Source organism: Triticum dicoccoides, chromosome 6B, assembly GCF_002162155.2.
Source record: "Triticum dicoccoides isolate Atlit2015 ecotype Zavitan chromosome 6B, WEW_v2.0, whole genome shotgun sequence".
NCBI classification, from domain to species: Eukaryota; Viridiplantae; Streptophyta; class Magnoliopsida; order Poales; family Poaceae; genus Triticum; species Triticum dicoccoides.
Genome location: NC_041391.1, coordinates 536,568,888 through 536,585,374, shown reverse-complemented (window position 1 = coordinate 536,585,374; position 16,487 = coordinate 536,568,888). Strand labels below are relative to the sequence as shown.

At 48.6% G+C, this 16,487-nt stretch overlaps 3 protein-coding genes across 3 annotated transcripts; 1 reads left to right on the top strand and 2 right to left on the bottom strand.

The window, feature by feature from the left end:
* Positions 1-557: 557 nt before the first annotated feature.
* On the top strand, positions 558-4,582 carry LOC119322200. The gene is made up of 4 exons (XM_037595692.1): positions 558-784; positions 1,276-2,125; positions 3,160-3,588; positions 4,059-4,582. Exons 2-4 carry the CDS (start codon positions 1,345-1,347, stop codon positions 4,223-4,225), a joined length of 1,377 nt encoding a protein of 458 aa, XP_037451589.1. The 5' UTR covers positions 558-784; positions 1,276-1,344; the 3' UTR covers positions 4,226-4,582.
* A 4,130-nt stretch (positions 4,583-8,712) lies between these two features.
* LOC119324198 (lipid phosphate phosphatase epsilon 2, chloroplastic-like) lies at positions 8,713-11,487 on the bottom strand. Its single transcript, XM_037597961.1, has 4 exons — positions 11,052-11,487; positions 10,020-10,245; positions 9,565-9,638; positions 8,713-9,341 (listed from the first exon to the last, which is right to left on the bottom strand). Exons 1-4 carry the CDS (start codon positions 11,343-11,345, stop codon positions 9,117-9,119), a joined length of 819 nt encoding a protein of 272 aa, XP_037453858.1. The 5' UTR covers positions 11,346-11,487; the 3' UTR covers positions 8,713-9,116.
* Positions 11,488-11,706: 219 nt separating this feature from the next.
* LOC119325627 (lipid phosphate phosphatase epsilon 2, chloroplastic-like) lies at positions 11,707-15,797 on the bottom strand. Its single transcript, XM_037599358.1, has 4 exons — positions 15,310-15,797; positions 12,805-13,030; positions 12,374-12,447; positions 11,707-12,149 (listed from the first exon to the last, which is right to left on the bottom strand). The coding sequence occupies exons 1-4, from the start codon at positions 15,583-15,585 to the stop codon at positions 11,922-11,924; spliced, it is 804 nt and encodes a 267-aa protein (XP_037455255.1). The 5' UTR covers positions 15,586-15,797; the 3' UTR covers positions 11,707-11,921.
* Between the last annotated feature and the right edge of the window lie 690 nt (positions 15,798-16,487).

The window sequence follows — 16,487 nt, the reverse complement described above, 5'->3', positions numbered from 1 at the left end:
CCCGAGACTTGTTGACAAAGACACAACATATTCTGTTCCCCACGAGAAGGAGAAAAGATAACGCATCCATCCAAGCCACCCACCCAGATACCCACACGGCCACGCGGGGGCCAGCGGTCAGGCAGGCCAGCTGCGTGCGTCACGTGGTCAACTGACCTCGCCCACGCGATTCGGTGCGGTGCAGCAGCCAGAGCGAACCAGCCAACAGCAGACCCCCTGCGCCCGCGCCCGCGCCCGGTCGTTACCCACCCGGACGCAACCGAGCCGAGATCCATCCATCCCCAACCGTGCATTCCTCGCGCCCCCCACCACCCAGTCACAATCCCCTTTCTTCCCTTCCAAGAATAGAGGAACCCCGGCGCACCCGACCTCCTACCCGCGCCGCCGCTGACGCCTGGGGCCCGCGCGCCCGGACGACGGTGCGATCCGACGGAGCCGGCAGCCTCCTTGTTTTCTTTCGTGTTTTCCAGGCAGTGGCAGAAAAATCCCATCCCCCGGGGCCGAAATAAATACCAAAAATCAGCGGCGCTCTTTCTCTCTCCCCTCCCCTGTCTCTCTCGTCTCGAGCGAGGAGGTGTATTTTATTTTAGCATATATTTTCCTCTGGGGTTGCCGCCTGGCTGGTCCGTCTCGCGCCGCTTATTTTGCCCTGCCCTCATAACTTTCGAAAGGCGAGAGGCGGCGGCGGCGGAAGGAGGAGGACGACGAGGTGCTGCCGCGGCCTAGGGTTTCCTCCGACCAAGCGAGACGCGGAGGCGCCACCTCCCTCCCGGGCGGGTCGCAGGTGACTATTTCCCGACGAATCTTCTACGCCGCCTGGGTCTGGGGATTAGTTTTCCTTCGAGCGGTTGCGGTGCTGGCTTCTGGCGTCGGGAACGGAGGTGGATTTGGGGGGCTCTTCTGCGGGTCGCGTAGGTAGATTTGGTCGTGTTCGGGGTCGAATTTCTGCAGCGGCGCTGTTCGATTCAGGGCGTGTTTGATTGATTGCGCGATTCGTTCTCGCCGATTTTTCCTAAATTTGGGCGAAGAATATTGTGGATTTCTCCTTTATTCCCTTCTTCCGGATGATTTGAGCGGCTCATCTCGTCGGTATCTTATGCTGCGTATTTTTTCCGAAGGTTAGGGGTAGGGTGCCTACGTGTTTCGGTGCAGATGTTTCCGAATATTTTGGATCGAAATCTCCTAATATTGGCGCCCTATTTCTTCTCCCCAAGACGGGAGGGAAGAGGATTTGATCCATTCTAACCTGCTCTGGTTTTGTCTATTGTGATTCAGGACCTCGTTGGTGCGAGCAAGGCGGAATCTACGGTGACCACCCCTTCTGATTCCGGCAGCCACGTCCCCATGCCGACCATCACGCACTACGTCTTGGACCCCTTCCTGGAGACCGGCTCCCTTCCCAACCTCCAGAAGCTTGTTCCCAAGCCGCCTCCAGCGGCGCCGCTACCCCCTGAGAAGTCCTCCGAGAAGCCCATACCTGTGCCGGTGGCTCCTGCCAGGACCACCACCTTGCCAGCGCTCTACTCCACGCCCGAGAGCACACCGCTGCCAGACTCGCCGTCATCGTTCCCTGGAACCTGGTCGCCGTATCTCATCAACCATAAACGTCGTGGACCTGGCCTGATCAAGACATCTTCCCAGGGTGATGTCGGAAGTGAGGGTAGCCTGCCGAAGTTTCCCGAGGGGCTACCTGCTTTGCCGAAAAGGTCTGAAGCCTTTCAAGTGCAGGAGTCTGAGTTTAGGTTCACACAAGAGAGTGATGGTGTGGTTAACAATGGTGTGGAGGAGACCTTGGATGAGCAGAATGAAGGGGTGCAGAAAGGCAAGGTGACCCTTTTTGGCCAAGATGAGCAGGATCAGCCCGAGTTCGAGTTTCAGCATGAAAGTCCAGATGTGTTGATGAGACCTGTCAATGTTGGAAGGCTTGTCAATGTTGCAAGGCTTGTCAACAATGGAATGCCAAGAAATGGCGAAAATGATGCCTTCTTGGAACCTCAGGATTCACAGAGTGTGACTAGTAACTCCGAGGCTGAGGATGCTGGTGGGCAGGGGTGGTGGAAGCCCAGTTCTCCTTATGGGACGTCTGCTGGCACACCTGGTGCAGAATTTTATGACGCATTCGAAGGTACCACTCGGTTTATGCTAATGCTATGCTTTGCCCATTTGTTTTTAGCAGAGTAGACTCTTGTTTAGATATCTTAGATTGAAGATAGCAATTAGTTTGTGTATATGCTTTGCATCTTCTTTGAACTGATCTCTCTGGTCGGTTGTTCCTGTTTACCCGCAACAACAGTTCTTGAGCTAAAACTGGAATCTAAACACTTATTTAGATATCGTTGGTTGAGGATAGCAATTATTTTGTGTATATGCGTAGCATCTTGCTTTAAACTGATTTCTGTGGTTGGTTGTTCCTGGTTGCCTGTAGCAACAATTTATATCAGTTATAAGCTGGAAATAGTGAAACAAATTAGCCCCCAAAAAAGGAACTCCATAGGATAGAATACTCTTGGTTTAGTTCTCTATATATTCCAGAAGCTCAGAGTCATGTTTCCTGTGCAACTTGCTACTGCAGTTTACTATGATATATTGTTGAACATACTTCTCTAGTGAGTCAGTCCTGGCCTATATGTTATTTGCCTTTATGCTGATGCAACACATGTTTCTGATAGCGTTTGCTAAGATGGGCATTCCTAGGTTTCAGGCACTGACTTGGTTCCTAACATAATATTATGATGTTTATATAGGCTATATGCAGGTTTATTGTGTGTTATCTTCCTGTGGCTGAACTGTTATCATCTCAGTGTTTCTTTATGGCTTCCTATATTTGGTTGAGGCCTTATAGTCAATGTGCATCTGTCTCATATGTTTCTTTTGGGTTGGGTGTAGTCTGTCTTCTATTATTGAACCATGTGAACCAATCACTGCTAGCAGTATGGCCATGAGCTAAAGTCATTTATTAATGAATATGTCTATGATCTAAAAGTAATACTCCTAAGTGATATATCCAAGATTTCTTTATGCTGCATGCATAGTTTGTCTAATCACTTGGTTGTATTCTGCTATTGATGAGATTATCTTTTGCCTCCTAATTTGACATGTATGCTTGTTGTTTAATTTATAATGCTTCATTGCACTAATTCAGATTTGTTTAAAATGTAGAAATATCAAGCGATGGTGCAACTCGATCTTCTCGATGTGTTGATGATGAGTACCGTGAAATGAGGTTAAGCATGTTGACAGAAATTGAGGGTAGGAAACAAGCTGAGGAGGTAGCTGAGACCTGGCAAAAGGAATGGAAAAAGCTGAGTCATCACCTATCGCTGATCGCCTTGTCACTTCCATCTCCAACTGTAGCTGAGAACGATGATGATACAAGTGCGGATCCTGGAGCCGAGTTGTGCCAACAAATAACTGTTTCACAACTGGTAGCCGCTGCTATTGCCAGGGGAATTGCTCGTGTAGAAGTTGAATCAGAGATGGAAAGTGTAATTTCAGCAAAGAACTTTGAGATCGCAAGGCTATCAGATAGGGTCCAGTACTATGAAGCAGCAAACAGGGAGATGTCTCAAAGAAACCAAGAAGCTATCGGTACTCATACTGAACTCAATACATTAATCTATGCATTTTGTACATATTTTTACCTAGTACTCCCTCCGTTCACTTCTATAAGACGTTTCAGGCGAGACCTTTATTTATTTATTTTAATAAAAGTTGCGGTGCGGTTTTACCCCACTGTTTATAGTAAAAAAAAGACGTTTCAGACAGCTCACGTTGAACTGTTCTAGGTGATGTCTGAATTGTCTACAACGTCTTATAAAAGTAAACAGAGGGAGTAGTATTTGTTAGCTTCCTTGTTGGTGTCAACTGTTAATCTTATTGCACATAAGCAGAATTTTTCCTTATTGAATTAACCAGACATGCAGTGTTATGTAGTTGCCTTGATCCTTGATGTATGCATATCATGCTATTAGCTGTTGTGTGAGAAACATTCATTGGAAGATTCAAAATGAAATGTGGTTTTAGACTTGTCCTAAATGTTTTCCTCTTATGTCTTACAGAGATGTCCAGGCAACAGCGGAACAAGCGTAAGATGAGGCAGAAGTGGTTCTGGGGTTCAGTTGGCATAGCAGTTACCCTTGGCACAGCAGCCATTGCCTGGTCCTACATGCCCGCAAGCCAGTCCCAGGCAGGGGACTCGAATAGCACCAACACCAACAGCGATTAGAGCTAGCTGAAGATGCATCTTCTCCATGCAGAGGTCCTAACGAAAGCTCTAACTATACTTCCTAGAGAGAAAAGAAGCTTGTATAAGTTTTCTCTTTTGGTGATCGGCTGTGATCACTACAATCCTCATTTGCCGCTTCCTCTGTAAAAAAAAATGTGGAATGGGCCATCTCCGTCCAGGATTGGCTCGGCTCCCCCTTACCGTAAGTCCCTCGTTGCATAGTTGGTTGAGCAAAATAATACGAGGAATGTGGATATGAGTAGTAATCGTCCATGGTGAACTCAAATGGAGTTGATTTTGACAGTTGCAGTTTTGATCTGGGTCTTGTTTACTCGAGCAAGATTTCATTGCCGTGAAGTTTCTGTAGGTTTGATTATATGCCTGTTATTTTACGTTTCTGTGTTTCTCAGTTGCTTGGAGCTTCCATTTTGTTGGTGGCACTACCGCTCTTACAGCTCTCTCTTCTTTTTTATGGGTAGTCTGGCCAGCAAAGAGAGAGAGGAGAGGGCGATTCCAGCCTTACTGTGCCCTTTACCTAGCCAATGGTACTCCACCCGAAAGACGTTGTTTTCTACTCCTTCGGCTCTTTATTCAACCAACCTCTTTAAACTCAGCAGCCGACATAGCTTGCCCCGCGCCTCGTCTTAAGCAAGAGGAGTAGGACCTGTCTGTTGCCAGTAGGGCTTGGCCCGGTTTCTATAACTCTCTGTGCTCGTGGTGATGGATTGCAAGGCTGTTCTGGGTGGGGCTCCAACCGATACTGCTTCAACGATTTTTAGATATCATTTCAAGGAGCGAGTGGCTGTTGTGGTCTTTTAAAGCCTGGTACGAAGAGGATGTTTGCATGTGTTGCTTTTTTGTGCTGTTGATTTAGTGTAATTTTTAATTTTTGATTGGTGGCATGCAATTAGAGGAAGAAGACTAATATGGTTTTGAATGTGATTTATTTTTTATTGATTGTTCTACGTTCAATTGTTTATCCATTGTACTAGAATGCTTTTGGGTAACTATTAAAAAATTCAATCCCCATGGGCGAAGAATTTTTGGTCGGCAAATTCGAAGGAATCATTGAGTGAAAAAGGAGCAAAGAATGACAAAAGACGAGACTCTACTAGTCTTCACTCTTGTGGTTTCCTCTTCCTCGGTTTCTGTTTTCTTATTCGGGATCTTGCTTTTCATGGTTCTCATCTCTGCAACTCGCGATTTTCGCGAGAGAACCAAATCCAAGTTGGTAAAGATCATGATTTGGGCCGGCACGGTATTGGGATCGTTTGATAGATTTCCTTGATTTGATCGCTACTTAATAGGCGTGCGCTCAAAGGATACAAACAGGGTCGCAAACAAAAAGGGGATGCCATTTGGGCTGAGGTGCTCCTTACAATCTCCGGAGTTTCAGAAACATTGATGATCCTAGATTTGGCATCCTCAGGACATGGTAGTACCTGATAGATTTGAATCATTGTAGAATCTGTTGGATTTGTCACTCTCAGAAGCATTGTATTCCCTCTGTAAACTGGGAAGCACGTGTTCACCCGACTGATATTTTCATGCGCGTCGACTGTTGGAAATATGCCCTAGAGGCAATAATAAAATGGTTATTATTATATTTCCTTGTTCATGATAATTGTCTATTGTTCATGTTATAATTGTGTTATCCGGAAATCGTAATACATGTGTGAATACGTAGACCACAACATGTCCCTAGTGAGCCTCTAGTTGACTAGCTCGTTGATCAATGGATGGTTACGGTTTCCTGACCATGGACATTGGATGTCATTGATAACGAGATCACATCATTGGGAGAATGATGTGATGGACAAGACCCAATCCTAAGCATAGCACAAGATCGTGTAGTTCGTTTGCTAGAGCTTTTCTAATATCAAGTATCATTTCCTTAAACCATGAGATCGTGTAACTCCCGGATACCGTAGGAGTGCTTTGGGTGTATCAAACGTCACAACGTAAGTGGGTGACTATAAAGATATACTACAGGTATCTCCGAAAGTGTCTGTTGGGTTGACACAGATCGAGACTGGGATTTGTCACTCCGTATGACGGAGAGGTATCTCTGGGCCCACTCGGTAATGCATCATCATAATGAGCTCAATGTGACCAAATGGTTGGTCACGGGATCATGCATTATGGTACGAGTGAAGTGACTTGCCGGTAACGAGATTGAACGAGGTATTGGGATACCGACGATCGAATCTCGGGCAAGTAACGTACCAATTGATAAAGGGAATTGTATACGAGATTGCTTGAATCCTTGACATCGTGGTTCATCCGATGAGATCATCGTGGAACATGTGGGAGCCAACATGGGTATCCAGATCCCGCTGTTGGTTATTGGCCGGAGAGTTGTCTCGGTCATGTCTGCATGATTCCCGAACCCGTAGGGTCTACACACTTAAGGTTCGGTGACGCTAGGGTTATTAGGAAGACTTGTAAGTGATTACTGAATGTTGTTCGGAGTCCCGAATGAGATCCCGGACGTCACGAGGAGTTCCGAAATGGTCCGGAGGTGAAGATTTATATATGGAAAGTTGTCATACGGTCACCGGAAAGGTTCGGGGGCTTATCGGTATTGTACCGGGGCCACCGGAGGGGTTCCGGGGGTCCACCGGGAGGGGACACCTCTCTCGGAGGGCCTCATGGGCCGTAGTGGGCAGAGAACCAGCCCCTGGAGGGCTGGGCGTATCCCCCCTTGGGCCCATGCGCCTAGGGTTGGGGGGGGGGAACCCTAGAGGGGGCACCCCCTTTGCTTGGGGGGCAAGCCCCCTCCCCTTGCCCCCCCTCTAGATCTCATCTAGAGGGGGGCGGCCCCCTTCCCCCTTTCCCTATAAATAGAGGGGCGAGGGGAGGGCTGACGAACACACCAAAGGCGCAGCCCCTCCCCTCCCCAACACCTCTCCTCCTCCGTTAAGAGCTTGGCGAAGCCCTGCCGGAGTACTGCCTCTCCACCACCACCACGCCGTTGTGCTGCTGCTGGAGCTCTCTTCCTCAACCTCTCCCTCCTCCTTGCTGGATCAAGGTGCGGGAGACGTCTCCACTCCGTACGTGTGTTGAACGCGGAGGTGCCGTCCGTTCTGCACTAGGATCTTCGGTGATTTGGATCACGACGAGTACGACTCCATCAACCCCGTTCTCTTGAACGCTTCCGCTCGCGATCTACAAGGGTATGTAGATGCACTCCTATCTTTCTCGTTGCTAGATGACTCCATAGATTGATCTTGGTGATGCGTAGAAATTTTTTATTTTCTACAACGTTCCCCAACATCGACCGCCTCGGTGGGTGTTTGATCTGTTGTTGATCGGACGGTCATGAGCCACCTAGATCGATAGGGATCACCAAGCCACCACCGAATGTCGGCGATAGTGCCTGAGTATGCCAACTGAACCCACCTACTTCACGTTCTTGCAACTCCACCCCTGTTACCCTTCTTGCAACTTCATTGCTGCCCCGCTTCACGTTCTTGCAACCCCACCATCGGACGGTCAAGAGTCAGGCGGTCAAGAGCCAAGGGTAACTGCTATGCCAATTGAACCCTTCAGCTACTTCACATTCTTGCAACTCCACCCGTGTTTCAGAAGCGTTTCTGCAACTCAGCACTTGCCACCATCGGACGGTCAGGAGCCAAGGGTAACTGCTATGCCAATTGAACCCCTCACCTACTTCATGTTCTTGCAACTCCACCCGTGTTTCAGAAGCGTTTCTGCAACTTAGCACTTGCTGCAGACAGACTACATGGCCAGGTACGCCCGTGCTCGCCATGGGCTCGCTCCGGCAGCCGTCGTTCGTCGACAAGGTAGGCCTTCGCCGCCCCACTTCCATCTCTCCTCTTTTTTTTCGCCGCCTCACTTGTCGTCGGCGGGGCAGCCGGCTGCCCTGCCGCTCAAATCTCTCCTACCACGAATCTAGATAGGGATTGCCAAGCCACCACCGAACGTCGGCGACAGTGCCTGAGATCCGCGTGGCCTGGTCGTTGTTCCAGCGGTGCGCGGCACAGCACATGGCCTCTCCATCGATGTTGTCGGCGTCGAGGGAGCCCTCCCCGCTGAACCATCCCGGCTCTGCGTGGCATTTTTTCTAAAACAAAGCCCTTGTTGCAATAGTTGTTTCTGAAACAAAGCTCTTGTTGCGAAGAGAAATCATACGCAGAGATGTTTTTGCAACGTCACCAATGCTTCTGAAACAAATATCTTGTTGCAATAGTCACCAATGGGTTTCTCAAACAAAGCACTTGTTGCAATAGTCACCGTTGTTTCTGAAACAACACTCTTATCTGATTTTATCTTTGTGGGCGCATCGGTTTAATGAACCACATGAGGGCGTACTAGCCTGGTAAACCACTACATACAACCAAGACCAACAAACCCTAGTCACTCTCTTGGCTGAAAGCTTATGCAGGATGAACACTTGGCCAGTGGCCACGCCCCAAAAAAAATCTGTTAAACACGAGTGAAGAGCCAGTACGTATTCATCAATGTGTCAAAAAATCTCCTATCACACACGACGATGATACTGAATGATTTACCGTGTTACATCCAGAATTGCATCAGCAACAACTGCGTAGTACCGTGTTACATCCAGAACTGCATCAGCGTCAACTGCATATTGCCGTGTTACATCCAGAATTGCATCAGCATCAACTGCATCCGCGAAAAATAAAGCATGAATGAACGAGCCAAGCAGGCAAGCACCAATTGTTTGATACAGTATATGTTACACGGGTCAATGATATACAGTAGTAAATCAAATCTGCCGTCTGTTCTGTTTAGTGAATCATCGTGCGAGCTCCTTTCCACGTGTAATTCCCAGAGGGTGCGGATAAAACCTTCTGTGGCCGATTGGTTTCAGCGTCCATTAACCTGTTGCGTGCTATCTGTATCATTACTCATCCTTGAGCCAGTGCTGAATGATGTAGACGACAAAGGAAACACAGAACACTACTGAACCAAGGACGACCGGAATTTGAACCCACAACGAGGAAGCAAAAGCATCCCGCACGAGCAAATGCCAGAGCGCAAACCACAGAGTGCTGAAGGCTAATCCTACAGCAGCGCCCACGAGAATCTGGTTCAGTGTGTGGAGACGCTGCGACACCCGTAGCCATGACTGCACACACATAAGGGGGTTAAGATTAGAATGCGCTAAAGAACTTAAAGACTGTAACCCAAGAGCATGATCCTGTATTTGGGATGATTAAAGGTGGAAGACTCTACCAAGTACTAGGAATTGATTATAACGCGCTAAAAAACTTAAAGATTGTGTAACCCAAGAGTATCGTCCTGCAATTGACATAATTAATGTGAAAGAGTCTGCCAAGTAGAATTCTTACTAGATAGGAGGCCAATGCTACAGTTGTAGCCCCAAGAATCATTGCCAGATAATTTGTCCCAAGCCAGGAGAACACTGTGTTGCAAAAAGAGCCACATGAGATAAGTCACACGTTCCTTTTCATCCGACAAACAGGTGGATATTGAAGTGCTAACATCCATGGAGGTATTGTTATACTCAAACCTCTAACTGATAAGCATCTTAGTTTCTTTCTTTACCACAAAATATGAAAATAAGCACATTATTCATAATTGAGTTTCCATCCATTGTGTTTACTAGAATAGAAAAGCCATATAACAAAATCTGAGGAAAACGTATAGTTATGGACATACTGTGTCATGATTAAAATGAATTAGGACGGAGGTCCAGTCAGCACTTATGCTTTTGATGCTGCCAGGAGAATATACTGAAAAATAGTATGATGGTTTTATGAATCTTGATTCTTGAAGAGCTTACCTGAAAGAACTAGAAATGTTGCAGCATAGAAAATGGATTGGGCATGGGATGATGGCATCCCAGGATCAGACCGCAAAGCCGGTGCCGGCCTTTCGTGGTTGAGCAGCTTTTTAAGAATGGACGAAAGCACAGTGTTTGCAACCGCACCCATCAAAGCCCACATAATTTCAGCATCACGCTTCCAAAGAGCTGCAAGAGCAAAAGAAGCAGCCACCAGCCATTTACTCTGGCATGCAATGGTAAAATTTCAGTACAGGATCCGGAATGCCAAGTAAATAACACAGACTTTTTTCTCGATAAACAGCACACAGTTAACCTTTACATCCATTTAAATGTGATTTCAACCATACTGTTTAATCACATCTCAGAAGGGGAGCCTTGGCGCAGTGGTAAAGCTGCTGCCTTGTGACCATGAGGTCATGGGTTCAAGTCCTGGAAACAGCCTCTTACAGAAATGTAGGGAAAGGCTGCGCAAGCGGGAGCTACATGCACCAGGTTGCCCTTTTTTTTTTGTTTAATCACATCTCAGTAGGAAGCTTAAGCTGGAGCATCTAAGTTCCTCTTTGAAAAACTAATCAGATACAGCCATACAGGTATAAATCAGGCATTAGATAACTAAGATACTCCACAGCCAAACAAACTAATGTGTATGTAGAAACAGTTCATAAATAATGATAATATGAAAACAGCTGAGCTCGGCACACATTATTGCAATTAGACACCTACAAGCGACAATGATACTCTACTAAGCAATGCATATTCTCTGCAGAGACCAAATCAGAATATTCTGGCCTGGCATTTCAGTTCCTTTTCGATAAAAGCTTCATCCCTTTCAGTCAGCCTGGTAGAGTTCGAACTTTCAGTTACCACTTGACCTCATTTGAAAGGCATCAGCACTGGTTACAAATTATCACTACTCTGTGATTAAGCAAAGCTCGTGCTAAGTCGTAAGACATATGAGATTCCGAAAAGCATCAATATGCCATATGAACATATACAAATCACAGCTTCATAGCAAAAGCGAGCACTGACCATACGATTCAGCGCCGCCTCGACGGGTGTCCACCGAGTCACCGCCGCCTCCGCCCTCGGACCGGGCAACTTCCCGCCTCCCAGCATCGCATCTCCCTCCCCGGCAGAAACCCCAGGCTCCCGGAATGACCCGCTCCCGACCATGGCCATCTCAGCCATGCACACGCCAAGCCGCCGCGGCGACCTTGGTCGCCGACTACGCGGAAGCGAGAGTAGCCGGCCTTTGCGCTGCGGGGGGCGATTCAAGCGCGCGGGCTCGACGCGCGGCCATGGGGCTGGTGGCGACAGGAGCATGGTTCTGCTGACCGCCAGCGTGGGAGCGCGGGAGAGGCGGCGATGATGCGGGGGAAGGGCATCTCGGCTATTGGAGGATTTTGACGGGAGGGGATTTCTCCGGGGGAGGTCGGGTTTGGATGGATCGTGATGCCCCCTTGGAGTTTTTGGTCAATGCGTGCTTATTTGGTGGAAAATGTGGAATGGACTTTTGTGCAGAAAACTGCTGCATGTTCTGTGAATTAACGCGTAGTACACGCTTCACCGTCGGTAACCTTGTTTGTTCAAATAAGGACAGTAACCGGTCCTCCCATATAACAACTTATCAAAATAGACGTGAGTCAATGAATCGTAATGAACGTAGCTAAACGAAATTCGTATGTGTCCTTAAGAACGCTTTGCTCACTATAAAATTGTTTGATATGTTACAAGAATCAATAATGCACACCAGAAAATCAAAACTGCTATCTGTTCTGTTTAGTGGGCTTTTGAAGCACCACCCAAGCTTCTTTCCGCGTGTAATTCCCAGAGAGTGGGGATAAAACCTTCTGTGGCCAACCGGTTTAAGTATTCATTAACCTGTCGCGGCTATCTGTATCATTGCGCATCCTTGAACCACTGCCGAATGATGTAGATGACGAAGGCAACACAAACCACTTCTGAACCAAGGCCGACTGGAATTTTGACCCACAACGAGGAAGCAAGAGCTTCCCGCACAAACAAATGCCAGAGCGCAAACCACATAGTGCTGAAGGCTGATCCTACAGTAGCGCCCACAAGAACCTGGTTCAGTGTGTGGAGACGCTGCGATATCCGTAGCCACGACTGCATGCACGTAAGGGGGTTAAAGATTAGAATGTGCTAAAGAATGCGAAGATTGTAACCCAAAAGAGTATGTCCTGCAATTTAGATGATTGAAGGTGAAAAAGTCTACCAAGCAGAAATTGACTAGAGTGAGCTAAAGAACTTAAATATTTAACCAAAGAAGAGTATGGTCGTGCAATTGAGATGATTAAAGGTGAAAGAGTCTACCAAGTAGAAATTCTTACTAGATAGGCGGCCGATGCTATAGTTGTAGCCCCAATAATCATTGCCAGATAATTTGTCCCAAGCCAATAGAAGACTGCGTTGCAAAACAAGCCATATAAGATAATTCACGCATTCCTTTTCATTGAACAGGTGGACATTTGATTGCTAACGTCCATGGAGGTATTGTTACAAACTTTTAACTGATAAGCATCTAGTTTCTTTGTTTAGCACAAAACAGGCATATTATTCCTAGTTTAGTCTCCGTTCATTGTGTTTCCTAGAATAGAAAAGCTATGCAGCAAAAACTGAGAAAAAAAAAGTTACGGAGATACTGTGTGCCATGTTTAAAATGAACTAGGACCGATCTCCTGTCAGCATTTATGCTTCAGATGTTGCCAGGAGTATATACTGAGAAATAGGATGATGGTTTAATGAATCTAGAAGAGCTTACCTGAAAGAACTAGAAGTGTTGCAGCATAGAAAATAGATTGGGCATGGGATGATGGCATCCCAGGATCAGACCGCAAAGCTGGTGCCGGCCTTTCATGGTTGAGCAGTTTTTTAAGAACCAACGAAAGCATAGAGTTTGCATACGCACCCATCAAAGCCCACATAATTTCAGAATCACGCTTACAAAGAGCCGCAAAAGCAAAAGAACCAGCAACCAGCCATTTACTCTGGCACACAATGTTAAAATTTCAGTACAAGGTCCAGAATCCCAAGTAAATAGCAAAAGCTTTTCTCTTGAAGGTAAATAGCACATAGTTAATTATCTAAATTCCTCTCAGAAAATATCAGATACAGTTGCGCAAATCAGGCATTAGATGGAGTCCCCCCTCCCCTCTCCCCCTCGCGTCGCCCCCGCGGGCGGCCGAGCGGGGCAACCCTAGTCGCCGGCCTCCTCCTTCTCCCTCCCGTCTCCTTCCCCCGCCGCCGCCGGCTAGCGCCGCTGGGCAAAGCCCTGGTGGCGCCGGCGCCGGCGGGAAGCTTTCCCCCCTTTTTTGCTCAGCCAAGGGTTGGCGCCGAACGATCTGGCCGGGCGGGGGCCCCGCGCTCGCGAGGGGCCGGCGGCGCGGCAGCAGGCGCGGGTGGTGACGGCATGCGCGGTGGCGCGGGCGGCGGGGCCAAGCGCGTGAGCGGGTCGTGCGGCGGTTCTCTGGCGGATGCGGGTGCCGTCGGGTCACCCGATCTGGCGGCCTGGTCCAGGGCGCTACGGGGAGCGGCTGATCGCTCTTCGAGCGGGCGGCAGACTCGGGCCGGCGGCCTGGATTTGAGCCAGATCTGGCAGGGCGGCGCGGGTCCGGCGAGGTACTGCTGCTCGGGATCCCTCGGGTGACAGTGGGACGGCCTGCTGCTCCTTGGCAGTGGTGGTCTGTGCTTCAGGAGGTCGGTGCTGACGGCTTGTCTCTCTGGCGTGTCGTGATGGTGCGGATCCGGTATGTGGTAGTGGATGTCGTTCGTCGGCGCGCAGGTGTAGGGAGCCGACTTGGTCGGCACGGGTGCAAGCTTATGCGTTAGTGCTCTTCTCTCTTGTTGCGTTGTGGTGGCGTCGATCCGAGGTTGCTCGTCGGGCGTCGCCGTGCTGTCGGACAGATCGGCACCATTGACCACGGACATGGCGTCGTTTGAGCGTGCTCACGGTGGCCGTCGGTAGTCACCGAGTTGTCTCCCCCTGGTGCAGCGGGATCGGATGGGGATACAAGCGTGGGCGCTTCCTACTGCGGAGGTGCCGACCCAAACCCGCTGGCTGATGCTGGGCTAGGAGTGAAAGGTGGTCCCTTTCACTCGTACTACTGTGGTCGGGTGCTCGTGACGGAGATGGTCGGCGGTTCCTAGGGGCATGGATGCCGGGGTGGCGGCCCCAGACGGTGGGTCTCATGTTTGGCTTTCTGGCAAGCTTCATGGTGGCGGTGGTGGCTCCATCTTTAGGTCGTGAGGGTGACTAGGGATGTAGTGGCGGGAGGCCCAGGACTGCTCTGGTAGTGCCCAGATCTGGGGTGGGCAAGCTTGACCCTCGTTGTGGTAGTGGCCGGGTCTCCTCGTGGTGGTGCAGGCGAGTGACCGAGCGAAAGCTCCGCACTTCTAGTGCGGACAACGGCGATGCATGTGGGTGCTGCTTGCTTCTTGAAGACGGCGTCGTGGATCTCGTACCTGTGCCAGGGCTCACGGTGAAAATCGTTGTCTGCTCTCAGACTCGGCAGCGGCGACGCTTCGCGCCGTATCCCTCCTGGGGGCGTTGTTTTTGAGCTCAGGGGTCCCTGTCCGAGCCTCGGCGAGGTGTTAGGCTTGTTCTAGGCTTATGTTTTATCTGTTGATCTGCTGTGTAAGGGGGCCTCCCCACCATATTGTATCGTTCGGCCATGTACTCTGGTTTGTTGCTTTATTTATAAAGCGGGGCAAAAGCCTATTTCGAGGAATCAGGCATTAGATGACTAAGATAGTCTACAACTAAACAAAGTAAATGTGTATACATTTTTTTCTTTCAAAAAAGGCTTCATAAATAATTATGTGTATACAAAAAAAAAACTAAAAAAAACTTCATAAATAATGTTCACACAAGAACAACCTAGCTGGCCACATATATTGCAGTTAGACACCTACAATCAACTTTTTTTTTAAAAAAAACAGCTACAATCAACTCAAACATAAAAAGGTAGACACCCACAATGATGCTACTAAAGCAATGCATATTCTCTTCAGAGATAAAATCAAAATATTCTGGCGTGTCAGTTCCTTTTTGATAAAGCCTCCTGCCTTTCAGCATGGCAGGTTCCAACTTTCAATGATCAGAAGTCATTTGAAAGCATCAACACTGGGTCCATAACTAAGCAAAGCTAGTTATACTACAGTTAAGACACTTATTTGAGACGGAGGGAGTACGAGATTCCGAAAAGCATCAACGTATGCCATACGAACATATACAAATTGCAGCTTCTTAGCAAAAACGAGCACTAACCATCCGATTCAGCGCCGCCTCGACGGGCGTCCACCGGGTCGCCGCCGTCTCCGCCCTCGGACCGGGCAACTTGTCGCCTCCCAGCATCGCCTCCCCCTCCCCAGCAGAAACCCCAGGCTCACGGGATGACCCACCCCCGACCATGGCCATCTCAGCCATGCACAAGCCGAGCCGCCGGCTACGCGGAAGCGAGAGTAGCCGGCCTTTGCGCTGCGGGAGACGATTCAAGCGCACGGGCTCGACGCGCGGCCATGGGGCTGGTGGCGACAGGAGCATGGTTCTGCTGACCGCCAGCGTGGGAGCGTGGGAGCGCGGGAGAGGCGGCGCTAATGCGGGGGGAGAGCATCTCGGCTATTGGAGGACTTTGACGGGAGGGGACTTTTCCGGGGAGGTCGGGTTTGGATGGATCGTGATGCCCTCTTGGCGTATTGGAGTGATGGGATTAGGAAATTGCCGTCAAAGGATTGGAGAGATGTTTTCGGGATGGATTAGAGAGATGGTTGGTGAGAGCCTGAGAGGTCAAGACAGATTTGAGTCAATGCGTGTTTATTTGGTTGAGAGAATATGCCCTTTGGCACAATATTTCTCTGAGATGGACTTTTGTGGCCTTTTGCGCTAGAGAGAAAGCCTAAAAAAAAAGTGCTGTGCTATGTCCCTGATTTTAGGGCTTCAAGTCATAATATAGTCATGACGGTAGTGCAACCAGAATGTTGCAAAAGTCCCCAAAAGGAATACAGAATAAATCTGGAAAAGTTACATATAGCATGACTCGAATATGAAAAAGCTATATATAGCGTGACTTCGTGCCGGGCTTTTTTTAACACAGTACAAACAGACACTCATATATATGCACATACACACATCCTCATGAACGCACGCATGCACGCACTATCCCTATGAGCACCCGAGAGAGACTTCGTAGTTGATAGGAACGTCTCCTTTCACTAAACGCACATCGCTAAAAGGTCTGAAATAAATCCAGAAAAATGCGGGCACCAATATCAAATTTGAGACTTATAACCTGGTGGGACGGGGACAATCCAATCACAGGTTGGTTCGCACGCACCAGAAAGACCTCCCAACTCTCTTTTAGATAATTCCAAGTGCTGTAAAAAGAACTTAACAATTGGACCATAACAACATATAACTTAGATAAAAATCACCGCTTAGCTCATATA